At 37.9% G+C, this 18,206-nt stretch overlaps 1 protein-coding gene across 5 annotated transcripts in view; it reads right to left on the reverse strand.

The window, feature by feature from the left end:
• Positions 1-352: 352 nt before the first annotated feature.
• Positions 353-18,206, reverse strand: part of LOC306858413 (filamin-C-like) — a 53,483-nt gene continuing 35,629 nt past the window's right edge. For 2 of the 5 annotated variants that reach the window (XM_079398949.1, XM_079398948.1), the window contains 26 exons: positions 17,551-17,713; positions 17,021-17,181; positions 16,616-16,783; positions 15,435-15,558; positions 15,158-15,314; positions 13,907-14,096; positions 13,745-13,768; positions 13,309-13,556; positions 12,374-12,466; positions 11,881-11,980; positions 11,607-11,747; positions 11,359-11,487; positions 11,094-11,267; positions 9,696-9,857; positions 8,961-9,164; positions 8,400-8,552; positions 8,188-8,310; positions 7,384-7,629; positions 5,586-5,855; positions 4,714-4,851; positions 4,474-4,589; positions 4,027-4,159; positions 2,734-2,910; positions 2,430-2,648; positions 1,410-1,616; positions 360-1,320 (listed from right to left, as the gene is read on the reverse strand). In XM_079398949.1, the coding sequence (XP_079255075.1) occupies positions 1,133-1,320; positions 1,410-1,616; positions 2,430-2,648; positions 2,734-2,910; positions 4,027-4,159; positions 4,474-4,589; positions 4,714-4,851; positions 5,586-5,855; positions 7,384-7,629; positions 8,188-8,310; positions 8,400-8,552; positions 8,961-9,164; positions 9,696-9,857; positions 11,094-11,267; positions 11,359-11,487; positions 11,607-11,747; positions 11,881-11,980; positions 12,374-12,466; positions 13,309-13,556; positions 13,745-13,768; positions 13,907-14,096; positions 15,158-15,314; positions 15,435-15,558; positions 16,616-16,783; positions 17,021-17,181; positions 17,551-17,713 (4,208 nt within the window). In that variant the 3' untranslated portion in view covers positions 360-1,132. Of the gene's footprint in view, positions 1,321-1,409; positions 1,617-2,429; positions 2,649-2,733; positions 2,911-4,026; positions 4,160-4,473; positions 4,590-4,713; positions 4,852-5,585; positions 5,856-7,383; positions 7,630-8,187; positions 8,311-8,399; positions 8,553-8,960; positions 9,165-9,695; positions 9,858-11,093; positions 11,268-11,358; positions 11,488-11,606; positions 11,748-11,880; positions 11,981-12,373; positions 12,467-13,308; positions 13,557-13,744; positions 13,769-13,906; positions 14,097-15,157; positions 15,315-15,434; positions 15,559-16,615; positions 16,784-17,020; positions 17,182-17,550; positions 17,714-18,206 lie in introns of all 5 variants that reach the window. The other 3 variants (XM_079398951.1, XM_079398950.1, XM_079398952.1) reach the window with 3 other exon arrangements.

Here is an 18,206-nt window from a genome sequence, read left to right on the forward strand (position 1 = left end):
TTGATAACTAAAAATACTTGTGCTTATTTTAAATGACTTTCATTGATTTATCTGGGATAAATTGGGGAAATACTGCGATTTTAAATCACAATCAATAGTATAATTCAAACACTGACCTAAAGGACCTTTTCTCCTGGCCAGCCTCCATTGAGCTTGTAACTGATACCTCATTACATACACCTGGCATTCACTAGTATGAGAGCCCCCTCTAGTGGCTGCAACTGCAACAAACATATGGCACACAAGCAAAACACGCATAAATATTCTCATGCTTTTACATTTGTCGTTTTGGATGGCTAAAAGAATACACACACACGCACACACACACATAATATATGGACATCAATACACGGCACGTTAGCAATTAAAACTTTAATATGCCAGCACAGTTTTACCAAACAGTAGATTAAAATATCAAACAATTAGTGTTTCTCCATACATTTCTATTTTAAATTCATACATAAAAAATCACTATAAAATGTTGCTCTTTAACATAGTCACTGTAAAAACTGTGGGATTTCAAACATTCACATGCTGAACGGTTTTTGCTACACCGCTTGGTACAAAAAAAATCTAACCAATCACACAACCCAGTCTGCAGGGGGTGCTGGGCCACCCGGGACCGGTTTAGACCCAGTGTGAGTCTGAACCTGGTCCACTAGGACTTAAATATCAGGCTTTCTCCGCTCAAACTAAACCCTTGATTAGGACTGGCTTCAAACCTAGTCCCGACTAAATTGCATTATTCCATCATAAAAATAAGACCAGTTTTAGCATTAGATAAAAAAAAAAAAAAAAAAAGATTAAATAATTCAGCTTTTAAATTATGTCTGTAAATGGTCCGGACAGTAACTTCACTGGTAACAAGATGGATGTGATTCAGCACGAAGCGTCTTCAAATTAGCATTTCATCTAGTCTCGCAACATCTAAAACAACAGAATACAAAAAAATAACGGTACATAACCGAGTGTGAAATGAGCACATAATGGACTTTGGATAAAGCTTATGCAGATATAGAAGACGTTTTCTTGATTAATATGTGATGAAAAGGCATTGTCGGTGAGTCCCGTCTCTTTGCCAGGACAGGATCAGCAGAGTCTTTGCATAGAGGAGAGGGTCTAAAGACAGTCTTTAAGGCACGGTGACGTGGAAAGGGCTTCCGGGCACCATTTCTTCTCCCCATTTGACTATCAGGATGTAGTCGCCTTTCTCCTTCACTGTGTATGTGACATTGTACATTCTGTTGCCCATGTGTTTGACGTACACTTCTTCACAGGGAGTCTTTGGCCCGTGCACTCCTACCATTAACATGTTTGTCCCTGACAAAACAAAATAAAAGCCATTTAGTCATCTGTATGGGAGCATTATGGGTAATATGCACAAACATGTCTTGCTAAGAAAGCTGTACCTGCTTTACTGCAGTCCACTGTGAAGGTGTTCTTCTGGCCAATGAAGGCTTTGGAGAGTCCGGCCCCCCTAGAGATCACCTTACTGGCGTCGGACGAGAACTTTGGCAGAGTAGAGAAAGATCCGGCCACTGAGGACGATTTCATCACCGTTTCCACCAGAACCGATGACGTTTCGTGTAGAGAGTGTCCTCCGGACAGACGTGCCCCTAGAAGAGTGGATTTCCTCTTATTAATCTGCTTCTTTATGAAAGATGAGTTGAGGTGGAAAGATTTTCTCTGTCATTTTTTCCCCTCTAATCATTAGTCTCAATCTCAAATCACACACTTTCATAGTTGTCATAAATTTGTGATAATTCTGCCTGATAAATATAATCTCAAAACCAGATTTCCCCATTTCAACATGAGTGCAAGAAACCTTTTCAGTTTTTAATAATAGTTATTTACACATTTATGTATTTCTCCGGCTTTTTAATAAAGAACAACAAAGCAGTTTTTTCATATTTTGAATTATATTTTTATACTAATAATATTTAGATTTGATATTTTTTGTTTAGCAACGTTTATTATTTAATATTTTCATGTCGATAACCATTTTAATATTTTCGATTTTGTATTATATTTTTATATAAATAATATTTTTGTTTTTAGGGTGGAATATATAATATAATATAATATAATATAAATGGGGTTTCAAACATTTACATGCTGAATGTTTTTTTTACACCACTTCAGGTGTAGATTTCAAGATGCTGTAGATGGCCTTTTTTATATCTAATATTTAAGGAACAACAATGTAGTTTTTCATGTTTATAAGCATTTTATTATCAAATTTGTTTTTTATTTTATATTATATTTTGATATTAATAATATTGTGATTTTATGTTTTGTTTTTGGGGTGGAATACAGATAAAAAAATACCCTTTGGCTAACTGAATGTAAACCGTCTTCTGTGTCTGTCCAAGCATATGTAAAGAGCAAAAAAAGCCTAGTGTAATGTTCTGTAGTGTGTGATGTCTCACCGGAGACTTTGGCTTTGAAGGGGCTGCCCACGATATGCTGCGGTCCTCCATATTTAATGGAGATGAGGTAGCTGCCGGGAGCCATGGGTGTGTAGGTGACCTTGTATCCTTCTGGACACTCCTGACAATCCATCTTCACCTTCGATGGGCCGTCGATGGTGACCGACAGAGCTCCTGAGCCAGCGTTACACGTGTTTACAATGAAATCTGACGGCACACCTGTGACGGATGAGATGAAGCCAGTGAGTTTCTGTGTTTGTGTCTTAACACTCGTGATTGGCTGCTCGTTGGTGTTGTACTGTACCTGTAGTTCCCCCCTCCAGTCCGGGCCCAAAAGCCGTCACCATTCCTGGATCTCCTGCCTGGCCGGGTTCTCCTACACGGATCTTGAAGGGACTGCCTGGGATGTGACTCCCGTTAAAACGGACATCGATGGAGTGGACGCCGTTCTCCCGTGGAATAAACCGTATGGCGTGTTTATCTGCACAAAACAGGCAGGCAGTGTTGATCTAACTAATATCAGTTGTACTGTGTCTTTAAATTTTACAGTGATCATATGGTAGATTTGGGATCTTAGACAAAATATAATACATAACCTAAAATAATATAATAAAAAATAGTTTAATCAAAATAATATAAAAACTGAAGGGGAAAAAAAATAATTTGATATATATATATATATATATATATATATATATATATATATATATATATATACACACACACACACACACACACACAAAAAAAATAATATAATAAAGTAGGTTATATGTCATAATATAAATGCATATATATTTCGATAATATAAATAATAATAAAAACAAATAATATATGACATACAAAATAATATATAAATAATGCACAAAATAATATGAATAATTTAAAAGCATATTACATAATAATATATACAATTTTAAAATACATACATATATACACACACATATAAATAGTATGTAATAAATAATAATACACAAAATAATATCATAAAAATATGTAATACAGTAAAACAATATATTAAACAATAAATAATATATAAAACATCATTAATAATAATAATACTGATTAATATTATATAATGAATGTATATGCATATATATATATATATATATATATATATATATATATATATATATATATATATATATATATATATATATATATATATTTGGACAATATAAATGATAATAATATATAACCTAAAATAAATATATAACATGTATAAATAATAATAAACAAAATAATTAAATATTATAATATAGTTTAAAGTAATATATTGCATAATGAATAATTGATAAAACATAAAAATGAATTTTGTATAGATATAAATATATTTAGAGAAAACATAAATAAAAATATACAAAATTATGAAATAATAGAATAAAAATGGTATAATACAAAAATACACACACACATGATTTTTTTTATTATATTTGAAAAATACTACACTATATAAATAATAATATAAAAATTGTTTAACGTAAACAAAATAGTATAATAAAAATGTTTAATAAAACTATATAGGAATATTAATAATAATACATATAAATCATACCATTTATAACTTTTTATATTCACGAGTATGTGGCCATATCCTCACCATTGTCTAGCTCAGTGATGTAACACTCCTCCACTGCTCCAGATGGTGTGTGAACCTTAGCATCAATCGCCCCTCTCGCTCCGTTCAGCTGCACTGCAAACGAGGCCTCTTGATTCACCTTCAGACCCATCTCCTGCACAGACAATTTCTGAATATCATCTAATCATAAAATTCTCACTAAGCATATTCAACATAAAAATGCTCTGCTACTTCGTCATGCACATTTGTCTTTCTTAAGAAACTCCTTCTTCACTCTTCGTGAAGGGAACTGCAAGTACACTTGTCTCGTCTCGTGATAAGCTGTCCTGTGCTCTCCATCAAGTGCTCTCACAGAGAGTGTGTTGATAAAGGAGCTGCCATCTGCTCTGGAGAGTCCCTGAATCACCTCCGTCCCGCTGCTACAGAGAAGAACGACTGCGTGAGTGTGTTTGATCTGGAATCACTCACCTGCAGGCTGGTGACGGTAAGGAGGCGGGCATCATCCGACACTGATGCAATAGGAACAATGAAAGGGCTGTCTGGGATATGCTCGTCGTTGAATTTAATTGACACCTCATAGTCACCTGAAATCAAATAAATAATTAAGAGAAAAAAGACGAGTGTAATTGGAAATTATTCATAAAATTTAAATAGAAAATGTCACTACTAATGCAAACACTAGGCTTAAAAATTTGCATTAGCTCTCACCAGGTTCCTGCACTACATAGGCCACCCCACAGGAACCATCCTTCCTGTCCTCAAAGGAAATTTCTGCTTTGCTGGGCCCCTCAACAGCTATGGACAAACCGCCAGCACCGGCCTCACGGGTCCAGATACTGAACTCAGCTAAAAAATCACACAAAAATAATATTTTAATGTTCACAGTATCCCAGAAAAAAATAAAGAGTACCTGACTTCCTGTCAGTCTTATTTTACTATTTTTTTGTATACTATTACAGTATTTATTAGTAAATTAAATTAGTTTTATATTTTCATTTTCATTTAGTTTAGGTTTTTTAAAGCACTTTTAGCTTTATTTATTTATTCATTTTTTCAGTTGTAGTTTCTAGTCATTTAATTTCAGTACTTCATCTTAATTTTATTACAGTTAGCTGTCAGGCATGGTTATAATAGATAACTAAAATTAAATCCATGGGGGAAAAATCATTACTTTAAATAAAATAAACTGAAATATAAATAAAATATAAACTTATTTTTCAGCTAGGTACCAAGGCAAAATTTCTCATTTGCATTTAGTTTAACATTTAATATTGAAATACCTAAAACTGAAATAAAAATTTATAAAAACTAATATAAATGAAAAAAAAAAAAATTACTAAAACACACAACAAAAAGAAAAATGAAAACAGAAAATTTAAAAAATTAAAAATAATAAAAAATATTATAAACTATAATAGTATTTCAATTCTAAAACAACACTATTGCCAAGTTTTTTTTTAAATTTTAAATACACTTTTTCCATCTACATTTCTATTTTATTTTATTTCAATTATTTCAACAAAATATATTTTTAATAGTTTTTGTGTGAGTTAACAACAACACAGTTTCTTGTCTCTTACCTGGAACTCCAGCCACACCTCTGTCCAATCCAGTACCACCAGCCCGAACCTTATGGGCCCCTCCCTCCCCCAGGGGCCCCACAGTGAACTGGAAGGGGCTTCCGGGGACATGCTGTCCCCTGTATTTGACATTGACAGTGTGGGGGCCCATCTCCTGAGGCACAAAACGCACACTATAGGTGCTGTTCTCTCCCTCTATGATCTCAGCGTCCTCTGTGTTGCCGCTGGGACTCGTCACCTGTGCGGTCATTTCCTGCGTACCTGATTCACCTGAGAGAGAGGATGAGAAAGAGGGAAGGGAAAAGAGAAGGGCACACGAATGAGACATTTCACATAAAATTTCAGGCATTTCTTCTATAAAAGAGGATGTTTTGGCTGGGCTGCCTGCAGAGTTGAAGGCTGCTCAGATTTTCCAGCTCAGCTCTTCTGTCATAAATGTCTGCAGTGGAAAGTGTGCGCTCATTCCCGCCTAAAACCCCATAAACACACGCATACCATGACATCGTCACACACAACACCAAAAAGAGACTACAAAACTTAAAGGGATAGTTCACTCGAAAAATTTCAATTCTGGTATCAATAAGTCATTTCAAAACAAAATTTTATGTGAGATAATAGCAAAAAAGGACCTAAATTATTTCTTTAAAGGGTTAATTCACCCATAAAAGAAAATTAGCCCATGTTTTACTCACCCTCAAGGCATCCTAGGTGTATATGACTTTCTTCTTTCAGACAAATCCAATCGGAGTTATATTAAAAATTCTCCTGACTCTTCTAAGCATTATAATGGCACTGGACGGGTGTTTTTTCATAAGGGTATTTAACAGCAATACCCTTAAAAGGACATCTTTGTACCTTTTTTACCCCTAATAGGTACAAATTAGTACCTTAGAGTAGTAATATGTACCCTTAAGGTACTAATATGTACCTATTAGGGGTAAAAAAGGTACAAAGATGTCCTTTTAAGGATACTGCTCCAGGGACAAGCTGTTGTACCCCAAAAGGTACAATTTTAAACCCTTATTTTTCTGTGTGTAAAAGTAGTCAAATAAAGTGCATCCATCCACAGTAAAAATGTGCCTCACACGGCTCTGGGGGGTGAATAAAGGCCTCCTGCAGCGAATCGATGCATTTTTGTAAGAAAAATATCCATATTTAAACTATTATAACACTTTTCTCTCACTTCCGCTAACTGTTGCACATGGAAGCTGTTTCAAAACAAAACACCGGTCATGATTAGTAAAGAAAACTGTCGTCGGAGTTCAATATAATCCAAGAAGAGACTGGCTTTCCTTTGCTAAAGTAAAGAAATTTTGCTTCCTTTGCTCCTTTAAACAAACTCGCGAGACTAGCATATCTCACAAGCGTGTGCGCTGCGCATACTTCCCACTTCATCCGCCGAATCGGAAGTGAGAAAAAAGTGTTTATAATGTTTTAAATATAGATATTTTACTTACAAAAATGCATCGATTTGCTACAGGAGGCCTTTATTCACCCCCCCCCCCCCCCCCTCAGAGCCATGTGAGGCACATTTTATTATGGATGCGCGCACTTTATTTGACTACTTTTGAACTTTAAAAAAAAAAAACACCCATCCAGTGCTATTATAAACTGCCAGCTTGGAAGAGCAAGGACAATTTTTAATATAACTCCGATTGGAGTTTTCTGAAAGAAGAAAGTCATATACACCCAGGATGCCTTGAGGGGAAGTAAAACATGGGCTAATTTCATTTTTGGGTGAACTAACCCTTTAACCAGTGATCAACGTATACAAACACATACACACACACACACACACCCTCTGATTGTCGGCCCTGGGTGCTGCTGAAGGGTCCCCGGCTCTCCCTACCCAGGAATCCACCGAAAACGTCCCTAAAGGGGTCGCCCCCCACCTGGGTGCTCTCTTCCACCCGCACTTCCCGTTTGGTCTCACCAACACGGGTCTTGCTGATCTCGGTGCGTTCGGTTCGCGTGTAGGTGTGGCTGCTGCGGGTGAAGGTACGGGTGAGCCGCTCTTGGGCCGACACCATCTGAAACCAGTTCCCTACAGACATGGAACCCGAAAGACAGAGGAAGAAGGAAAGAGAAGAAGGAAGAAGAAAGCAATGAAAAAGGAGAAACAGGAAATGCATGCTTCTGAGCAGAATGGAAACAAATTCCGTATTCTTTTTTTTAAATCAAAACAACTTAAATTCTATACAGTTTAATACAGAACCAATATGATTGAGGAGACAGGAAGTGACACGTGTGACAGTGGGAAACAGGTGGAAAAAGAGACAAGCTCTATGTCTGAATATGCCTACAGTAGTAGTAGGGCAAAAAATAGTATGAGATGAGTAGTATGTCAACAATAGGCGAAAAGTACCCTACTTCTGGCGAGATTCTGAAGTGCACATAAAAACTATCCCATGAGGCCATGGGAGAGTAGTTGTGAATGTCAGTGAAGTGACACAACTGATGCTGGTAGGTCATTTGACAGTGACAACATGGTGAATGTAATACATCTAATACATCTGTTAAGTAAGTTTCAAACCAAATGCAGTTTCTACTAGACAGTATGCGATTTTCTAAAGGCTTGACTCCTCGCTCATTCTCTCCTCACCTGGAATCTTGAGGCTGAGGTCGCAAGTGCTGCCCACCGAGGCGATAGAGGGCGCCTGCCTCTTTCTGGTGATGCTCTCCTTCATTCTTCCCTCGCCCAGAACCTTCACTGTAAACGGACTTCCTGTGGAACAACATGAAGTGTATAAAAGAGTCGCCCACCTCAGAAGGAAAGCATGTTAACGAGACTTCAGTTTGAGGGTTATGCTGTACCTGGCACATGTTGGTCGGCAAATTTGATGTTGATTATGTAAGTTCCGGGTTCGGTTGGGCAGTAGGTCACTTTGCAGGTTCCGTCTTCGACATCCGAACAGTTAATGTCAACTTTGCTGGGCCCCTCAATGGACAGACCGAGACCTCCATAACCTATAACATATTGAGAACCAGAACCAATGGGTTTTATGATTGAATACAATTTGCAAAAGAAGCACAACTGTTTATTGAATCCAACCTTCATAAATCCCAGTTTGTAAACATGCTAGTTTATGCATTCAGTGCGCATGACATAAATTTTACACATGCAGTCAGATAATGCTAAACGTTTGCGTCAAAAGTGTACTTCAGGATTAAGGTTAATGTTGCTATGTGACATTTCATTGACGAATTCCATTCATTTCCATAGTGTGGCACTGTGTGACTGAGAGTTTTGCACAAGGACGAAAAAGTTCTCCATGCATATTTTGCTCATGTTTAAGTTTATTTTCCATCATAGTGTAGTATGTCTGTACCTTAAGTGCATTATGGAAGCCACAAATATCCTAGAATACCATTTACCTGCACTTCTGGTGTCCACGATGAACTCAGCCACTTCAAAGGTGTGTCCTTCAATCAGTCCTTTCCCAAACACCTTCACCTTACTGGCATCGCCGATCTCAGACTGGCCCACCATGATCTTGAATGGGCTGTTGGTCACGTGTTTGCCATTCTTCTTCACGCTGACCACATGCTCACCCACTTCTTTAGGAGTAAATGATATTCCTGAAGGCAATGGGAGTTCTTTGTTCAGGTTTATAGAGTATTTCATGGTAGCACCGTCATATCCAACAAAAAATATAGGCCTCAGGGTTTGGCTTTATATCAAAAGCCTTCTTTTGAACTGATAGTTGATTCTCTTTGAAATCACAGGAAGGAGCTCTTAGTCTCAAATCAGGTTTTTTGAGGCAAACACTACAGGCTCACCTCATCAGAAAGTTTCAGTTTGATTGCTGACACCTTGTTATGAAAATCCTCATAGGTTTATCTAGTTTCTAAAAGTGTTATAATTACATTTGCAGTCTCACAATCTAAAAATGTATGTAAATATTGGTGACTCATCTTGTTTGCAGGGGTGTACACCAACTTCAATAAGTCCTACCTGAACTTCATGTTGGAAATTCAAAATTTTGTGTCTTTAAAATCCCTTAGTAACTGAATCTATTCACAAATCATATGATCTGGCTTATTTATATTCTGCTTTATCAGCTCAGTCGTGACGCATGTAGGTGCTGGCAGGCTTGACGTGTGACTTACCGATGTGGCGGTTTGGCAGTCTTTTCAGCAGGCAGGGCTCCTCGTTGCCAGATGGGGCTCTGATGGTCGCAGTCAGGGAGCTCAGGTCTGTCTCTGTGATCTTCAGTGACACGTCTGTGGCGGTGCCAACGTTCAGCTGAGACGTCCTCATGGAGTCATCACCTTCATCAAGAATGAGACAGAAAATAATTAAAAAATAACAGTGTTATGTTATGTTAAGCTGAATTTTCAGCGTCATTACTCCAGTCTTCAGTATGACATGATTCTACAGAAATCCACTGCAGTTCTATGTGGATGCCATTAACAGCGGGCATGTGAATGCATACGGCCCTGGTATGAGTCACGGCATGGTCAACAAACCCGCCACCTTCACAATTGATGCTGGAGAAGGTAATATACACACACACCAAGCCTGGCAGCCTCACGGTCACATTGCTTTTATTCAGCAAGGATTGCTAAATTGATAAAAAGTCATAGTAAAGACTTATATTGTAAAAAAAAAAATTAATAAATGCTGTTCCTTTTAACTTTTTATTCATCAAAGAATCAAAGAAAAAAGTATCACAGGTTCCAAAAAAAATTATAACCAGCACAACAGTTTCAACACTGATAATAAATCAACATATTAGAATGATTTCTGAAGGATCATGTGACACTGAAGATTGGAGTAATGGCTGATGAAAATTCAGCACTGCATCACAGGAATAAATAATATTTGAAAGTATATTAAACTAGGAAACCAATATTATAAATTGCAATAATATTTCACAATATTACAGTTTTTTCTGTATTTTTGATCAATTAAATACAGCCTTGATGAGCAGAAGAGACTCCAAACATTAAAAATCTTACTGATCCCAAACTTTTGAACGGTAGTGTACATATATATATATATATATATATATATATATATATATATATATATATATATATCAGAAGTGTTTTTTACACACATACATATATATATATATATATATATATATATATATATATATATATATATATATATATACACATATGATCCAGTTAATAAAAATAAAATAAATAAAATATAATCCAGTTATTAAAAATAAACATTTACTGTGCGGGTGCAACCCCAGTTCCGTTGTGGAGAGCAGTGTTGTGAGGGGCAAAGTGAGACTGAGACTGAAGGAGGGGGGAAACAGCTGCTTCCTGTTTCTAAAAACTCTCATGAAGTGGCTCCTACATTTAGAAGCACTTCACATGTGGTTAAATTCTCCAGGTGTGAAGTCATGCGCACACACATAAACAAACACGGTAGCTAATTTAGTGCTTCACAGACATTATGGAGAGACATAACTTTGCCCTCTCTTGTTCATCCTCTCTCTCTCTCTCTCTCTCACTCATACCCATATTTGGGCACATAAAACCCCCAACCTGTGATCTTGGCTGTAAAGGGGCTTCCAGCGATGTGCTTGTCATCAAACTTGACGATTATATTATAGTCTCCTGGGGCCGTTGGCATGTAGGACACAGTGCAGGTGCCATCTTTATTATCCTTACAGCTGATCTCTGCTTTAGAAGGGCCTTCCACTGCCAAAGACAGACCACCTGAGAGAAAATGATAGAGCAATGTGGGATGTCTGGCAATGTGAGACTAATGCAATGTGACTGTGAGGCTGCCAGGCTGAGTGTGTATTACCTTCTCCAGCATCCTTAGTGACGATTGTGAAGGTGGCGGGTTTGTTGACCATGCCGTGACTCAGACCAGGGCCGTACGCATTCACATGCCCGCTGTTAATGGCATCCACATAGAACTGCAGTGGACTTCCTGTAAGGGATATATTAAAAGAGTGTGACTTGAACACAGAAATGATTTAACAGACCAATTATAGCATAATTACTATATTTGGAGATTTTAGAGCAGCAAACATCTGATTGTTTTGATACCTGGTATGTGATTCCCATCATACTTGATGTCCATCTCGTGCAGGCCCTTCTCGGTGGGAGCATATTTGACCGTCACAGTCCCGTCCTTGTTATCAGTGACGTGGGGACGGGCAGTTTTACCAGAGGGCATACGTACCTCACCTAAAAAAAAAAAAAAAAAGAAAAAAAAGTGCCATCTTTGCAAATACTGAATTCCACGGGCATGAAAATATGCATGCTTCCTTGCACCTCTGATAATTATTTATTTTTTTATATTTTTAATAGGTGTTAATACCTGTAATCTCCCCCTTTTGCACAGTAAATGGAATGACCAGATTGAACGGGCGAAGCATTGGCTCCATGGCATCCACTGCAGTGACTGGTTCCTCCGTGGCCTTAAAGAGAAAGTGATTTTAGCATCACTGCACTGCTAACTAAGTACAGTGAGAAGATCAAAGTGCATGCAAAGGGTTAATGGCTGGAAAGCGAAAAACAGACAAGGGCGCAGGCTGGTTGGGCTGCAGCAGATGAAATAAATTCATAAAAGCAGCAGCTACAAAAAACCTTGTGCAAAACAACTCTTCTACAATAGGAGATCAGCAAGCTATTCATTAACTCTATGACTGCATGATCAGCCAACTAGCTGTTTAATAACTTGTTAAAAAGACGTCAGAAGTAAAGCTCATGGGAAATTAACCAAAGATGGATGAAATGAAAAGGTGCAATGATGAAGGCTGAGGAGCAGAGAGCGTTTAGGATGTTATCTGATGACTAGGGGTGGTAAGTACCCAGTGAGGGGTGTAGCCCTGGTAGGGGGCGTAGGGCTGCTGTAACTGTAGTTTATCACATGGTTCCTCGATTATAGGGATGGTATCAGATGCCTAGAGAAGGAGGTGGTCACATGTTTAGGGTGTCACACGACACACATTTACATGCAGCTAATTCAATTCGACCCACTGAACTGGAATTGAATTGCTAAATTAAACATAATCTCAATGAATGAGGTACAAAAAAGTTTTTATTTGGGAGAATGATTATTTTGTAAAAACACACCATGCACTGGTAGCCATATTTTGAAATTGTTCATGATCATTTGCATTAAAAAAATACAAATATACCATATACACTACTGTTCAAAAGTCTGGGGCCAGTCTTTTTTTTTTTTTAAGAAATTGATATTTTGCACTAGCAAGGATGCATCAAATTGATCAAAAGTTACAGTGAAGACTTTTACATTGTTACAAAAATGTTTAATTTAAAATAAATGCTCTTATTTTGAATGTGAGGAGTCCTGGGGGAAAAAATCTTGTTTTCTACAGAAAACATTAGGCAGCACAACTGTTTTCATCATTGATAATATTTCTTGAGAACCAAATCAACATATTAGAATGATTTCTGAAGAATCATGTGACACTGAAAATTCTGCTTTGCATCACAGGAATAAATTATATTTCAAAATATATTCAAAATAGAAAACAGTTATTTTTAAATTGTAATAATATTTTAAATTGTAATCATATTTCACAATATTACTGTTTTTACTGTATTTTTTATTCAAATGCAGACTTTGTGAGCATAAGAGGCTTCCTTCAAAAACAATTAAAAAACTTAGCAACCCCAAACTTTTGATTGGTAGTGTACATTCACAAATTTATACAAAATATTTATGCTAATGATATGCAAAAATCACTACTCATAATGCATAGCAACAGAAGATGCTCACCACCACATGGAAGGGGCTGTTGGGAATGTGCTCTCCTCCAAAGCGAATGGTTATGACGTATTTCCCAGGTTCTGGAGCAGTATAGTAAATATCAAATGTCCCGTCTGCATTCTCCACCACATCCACGTCTAGCTCCGCCCCATCTGGAGTTGACACTTTGCAGGTGACCTTCCCCTTCCCAGCAGCCTTTGCATCCACAGTGATAACGGTCTCCTCGCCGATTTGAATGGTGGGTCCGAGCCCAGAGCCTGTCCATGACACAGCAATCACAATAAAGTTAAAATTTTACTACACCATTCAGAGAGTTATAGTGTGAATTCATGTACATCGGGCCACTTTTTAACATTCATCTCAATGACCTGGCCTAAACTGATCCTACATAAAAAGACTTGCAAAGTTCAATATAGATAACTGATGATGTTTTCAAAAAACTCACCCAATCCGTGTCCCCCAATCGACACTACAAATCAACAAAAAGAGCCGTTAGAAATCATGATCATAATGGTGTGCATAAGATGCTGTTTCAAAAATAAACTAGACTGCTAAAATAACATTTTAATTAAGTAATATGTCACATAGACGTATACACACAACTGACCTGTCACAAGGCATTTGCTGGCATCTCCAATGGGCAGCGCATGTATGCGGTAGGGTGAGTATGGGATCTCATCTCCACCATATTTGATTGTAATAGTGTAGCGTCCTGTCATATCTGGGACATAGGACACGGTGTATGTTCCATCTCTGTTATCTCGAATGTTGGCTTTCTTTGGTTTTCCTTCTGGGTCCTGCAAAATGAATGAATTGTTAAACTGTGTTCATGGGAATGCATGTGTATGTGTGTCTAAATCTTATATCTTATTTGAATTAGTTCTAACTGAACTTAACTGAAGTAAATGTAGCCAATATTCAACAAGGCACTATTCCTCATACATATTGCATACAGTAGCAGGCATCTCTGACTGTTAGTCATGTAGTGGAAAACCACATGTAGGGTTCTAGCCTAAATCTAATGACAGGTCAGTCCACAGGACCACTAGAGGGCAACAAGTCCCCTTGACAGGTACAAAAAGATCAAGTATGGCTGCTTGGGAGAAACGTTCACTCTTACTTTCAAAAACAGCACTTTTGTACAAGACAAAAATGTTTCTGGATGCTTTTGCATGTGTGCAGTTTGGTTTTGGTTTGAGTGAAGTTTTCTCCCTTCCTTTTCAGAATGGAAAGTAGTATGATTATAAGAAAAAAACAAGGATCACCCTCAAGAAACTACAATTCCCAAGTCACTTCTGCCACTTCAGTGTCAAAGGAATATGGTGTAAATGAAACAAGAGGACACAAAAAGTGACGTAAAAAGATAGACAGACAGACAGACAGACAGACAGACAGTCAGACAGACAGACAGATAGATAACTAAGGCAAAACTAGGAAACAATTAAGGAGAAAAGCAGCCAAAGGAGCAGGGGAACTGGGGTAGGGAGTACAGTAGCAAGGGGACAGTCCATGAGCACTTAGGGGCCCAAGGCTAATGGGAGGGATGCCAGACATGGTGAGTTGTAACAACAAGAGGAGGCCGAAAGGAGAGGCCGCCTTACACATCCTTTCCTAAGAATATGGAAGGGGATGGTGCCCTTTACAATGTGGTTCTCCCACACCCTCCTACCCCAGTCCTCCACAAACACAGAGGCCTCCTGCCTGCACCCATCCGGACCCTACAGCGACAGCAGGGAAGGGGTCAGAGGTCAGGGCAGAGGGAAGCGGAGGGGGGGACAGTGGCCATTAAAGCACATGTGATCATCAAGGGAAACCTCTGTCTTAAAACATGTCAAAAAAGAGGCCTGATGTCACTCACCAGTATCTGTACAGTGAGAAGACCCTCGCCTGCATCACGGGCGTCGATGGTGAACTCCACCGGCAAGCTGGCGGGAACGCCGGAAGCGTTCAGTCCGGGACCGCTGGCACGGACTTTACTGGCATCGTGAGCAGGCAACACCTTGATCTTAAATGGACTGAAAAGGGGGAAACAGAGTCACATCCTCATTTCTAAAATCAACTTTGAAGATTTTGTTCATAGTCTATTCGCTTCATTAATATTACGACTTTATTAATACTTTAAGCAGCCCGCTCACCTGCGTGGCACTTCTTGGTCTGCATATTTGACGCACACAGTGTAAGGTCCATCTTTAGCAGGAGTGTAGATCACTGTGTGTGTGCCATCACCATTGTCTGTGATATTCACCGGCTCTGTCATACCTAGAATAACAACACTGTTGATCTCTCTGCATGCCTGTCATCTAGTCTAGACAACTGTAAAATACTGTTGATGAATGTGTCTGCAGGCTTCATGTGGACATTACTGAATGCAAATCCAGGACTTTCTCCAGCACCAGTTTGTCATTTTCAAGGTCATCACAACCTTTTGCATAAATGTGGAACTAAAGCTATGGTCCTTGTGTCCTTTGATTTACAGTCATTTATAACCTAAATATAATTCGCATTTTTGATGTACACTACTGTTAAAAAATTTGGGTTCAGTGAAATGTTTTACTGTTTTTAAATGAAGTCTCTTATGCTCACCAAGGCTTTATTTATTTGATCAAAAATAATGTAATATTGTGAAATATTACAATTTAAGTAACTGTTTTCTATTTTAACATGTTTTAAAATGTCCTCGCCCTTTGATTCCGCAGAAATCATTTTAAGATGCTGATTTGGTAATCAAGAGATATTTATTTTATATCTATGCTGAATAGCAGTTGTGCTGCTTAATATTTTTGTGGAAACCTTGATAGATTTTTTTCAGGATTCTTTTTTTTTATAGAAATTTCAAAAGAACAGCATTTGAATTTGTCTTTCATTACTTCATTACATGTTTTACTGTCACTTATGATCAATTTAATCCATCCCTTCTGAATAAAAATCATAAAAATAATCATACTTTAAAAATAATCATACTTTTTGAAAATGCTAAAAATTTATTGGACGTAATACATGCCCCTCATTGATCAAATGTATTATTTATTAAATCCCAAAACCAGCAAAGTTGCATTAAAAATGTGTAGTTTAAAACTGATAGAATGCTTTGAAAATGGCAACATTAAATCCTAAGGGGGGAACACCACTAAATTACTTACGATTTATAGATATTAAGTATCAATTTGCATATAAACCACTTCCTCATGTTAGCTAAAAACATACATACATTTTAAGTCAGTCTTCCTGGTATTCTATTATTTACATTTCTAAAAGCTAAATTGCATTTATACACATCAAGGACTTTGTCCAAACTCTCTGTGCAATCTATTTTTACCTGTGGGTCCATACAGAAGCACCTCTAGTTGGGCGAGTCCAGCTTTGCTGCAGTCCACGGTGAAAGTTTGAGGGACGTGGGCTCTTACTCCACTGCCCAAACCAGGACCAGAACACTTCACCTTACTTGGATCCACCAACTCCCTCACAGGCACCCTGAATGGGCTACCTAAAAACCCACAGAAATGGCACAGTTACCGTTTTCCTTCATAAATTGCTAAAACAGACCCTGAGGTATGAAATATTCAAGCATTAAATCAAACTGACATGATTATTTGCTTCCAAACGTCTTAACACTCTCATATACTCAAACTGCTGAAATGCAATGTCAATGCATAATTAGCATGTTGAGTTCACTGAGAAACAAACCACGGAATGAGTTAGACAGAAGGAAATTACATCATACCTGGGATAGGCAGACCTCCGAAAGTAATGTTGACGTCATATTCTCCAGGAGTGAAAGGAATATACTCCACGCTACAGCTGCCATCTTTGTTATCTTTACAAGACATCTTAGCTTCTGATGGACCCTCGATGGCCAATCCAAGACCACCCGTGCCAGCACCCCTGAAAGAGAGGAAAATACAGACATGGGAGAAAACATAAGTTACAGTAAAATCTAAAAATAGTTATGCACTAATCCAGCCCTGTTCACATCCAGTCCAAAGCATGTAAACACCAAAATTTAACAAGTAAACCAGATTTGTTTTACACCAGAACTATTCATATAGGGTTCACTACTCAATTGTTGTCACTCTCAGTGAATGGTTGGTGAGGTTTTTTTTCATGCAAACTATTTAAAAAGCATCTGTGATTACATAAAACAATGGCTCATAGATAGTACTTCAGACTTCTTGTGTTTGACTTGATGTTTCCAAATGAGCCCATTCCAGAACATGTTCATATTCAACAGCAGGTTTTCGTAGAAATATGTACCTGGTCTCCACAGTGAAGCGATTGGGTTTGTTGACCAGACCCTCTTCCAGACCAGGACCATAGGCACGCACACGGCTGGGATCACAACCTTCGGTTACTGCCACCTTAAAGGGGCTCTTGGGGACAGGTACGTCATCATACAGCACCTCTATCAGATGCACACCTGCACAAAGACAAAAATAACAGCACTCCTTCATCTATAAATATGATACTGGAAAGTACTTCTCATTCTGGAAAGCTCTTATCTGATTGGCTGACTTTAATGGTGTCTCAGTGCATTTTATCCTGTCTGAGAACTGCCTTCTTTGATTGGAAGAGACTTCGTGGCTATACTGAGAGGGACTGTTTTTTTTTTCTCTCTCTCTCTCTCAATCGATAGTTGTGATGGAATATTATCAAGGCATCATGGGAAAATAGACATCAGCAGTCTCTGCTCAAAACACAATGAACAATGAATGAATTTCCATCTCGCAACACTGACCTCCACATAGAACAATCAATACAGCAGCTGTGCTCTGAATAAAAGACGGCTCTGAGTATATGTTTGTGTCCCATGTGTCTCAGGGAGGAAAGGTAGGTTCAGTTCAGAAGAAATGCCAACATGGCCTGTTAAATTAATAGCATGAAGAAAATGACAAGACGTTACCCAAACTATA

Source organism: Barbus barbus (genome assembly GCF_936440315.1).
Source record: "Barbus barbus genome assembly, chromosome: 39".
NCBI classification, from domain to species: domain Eukaryota; kingdom Metazoa; phylum Chordata; class Actinopteri; order Cypriniformes; family Cyprinidae; genus Barbus; species Barbus barbus.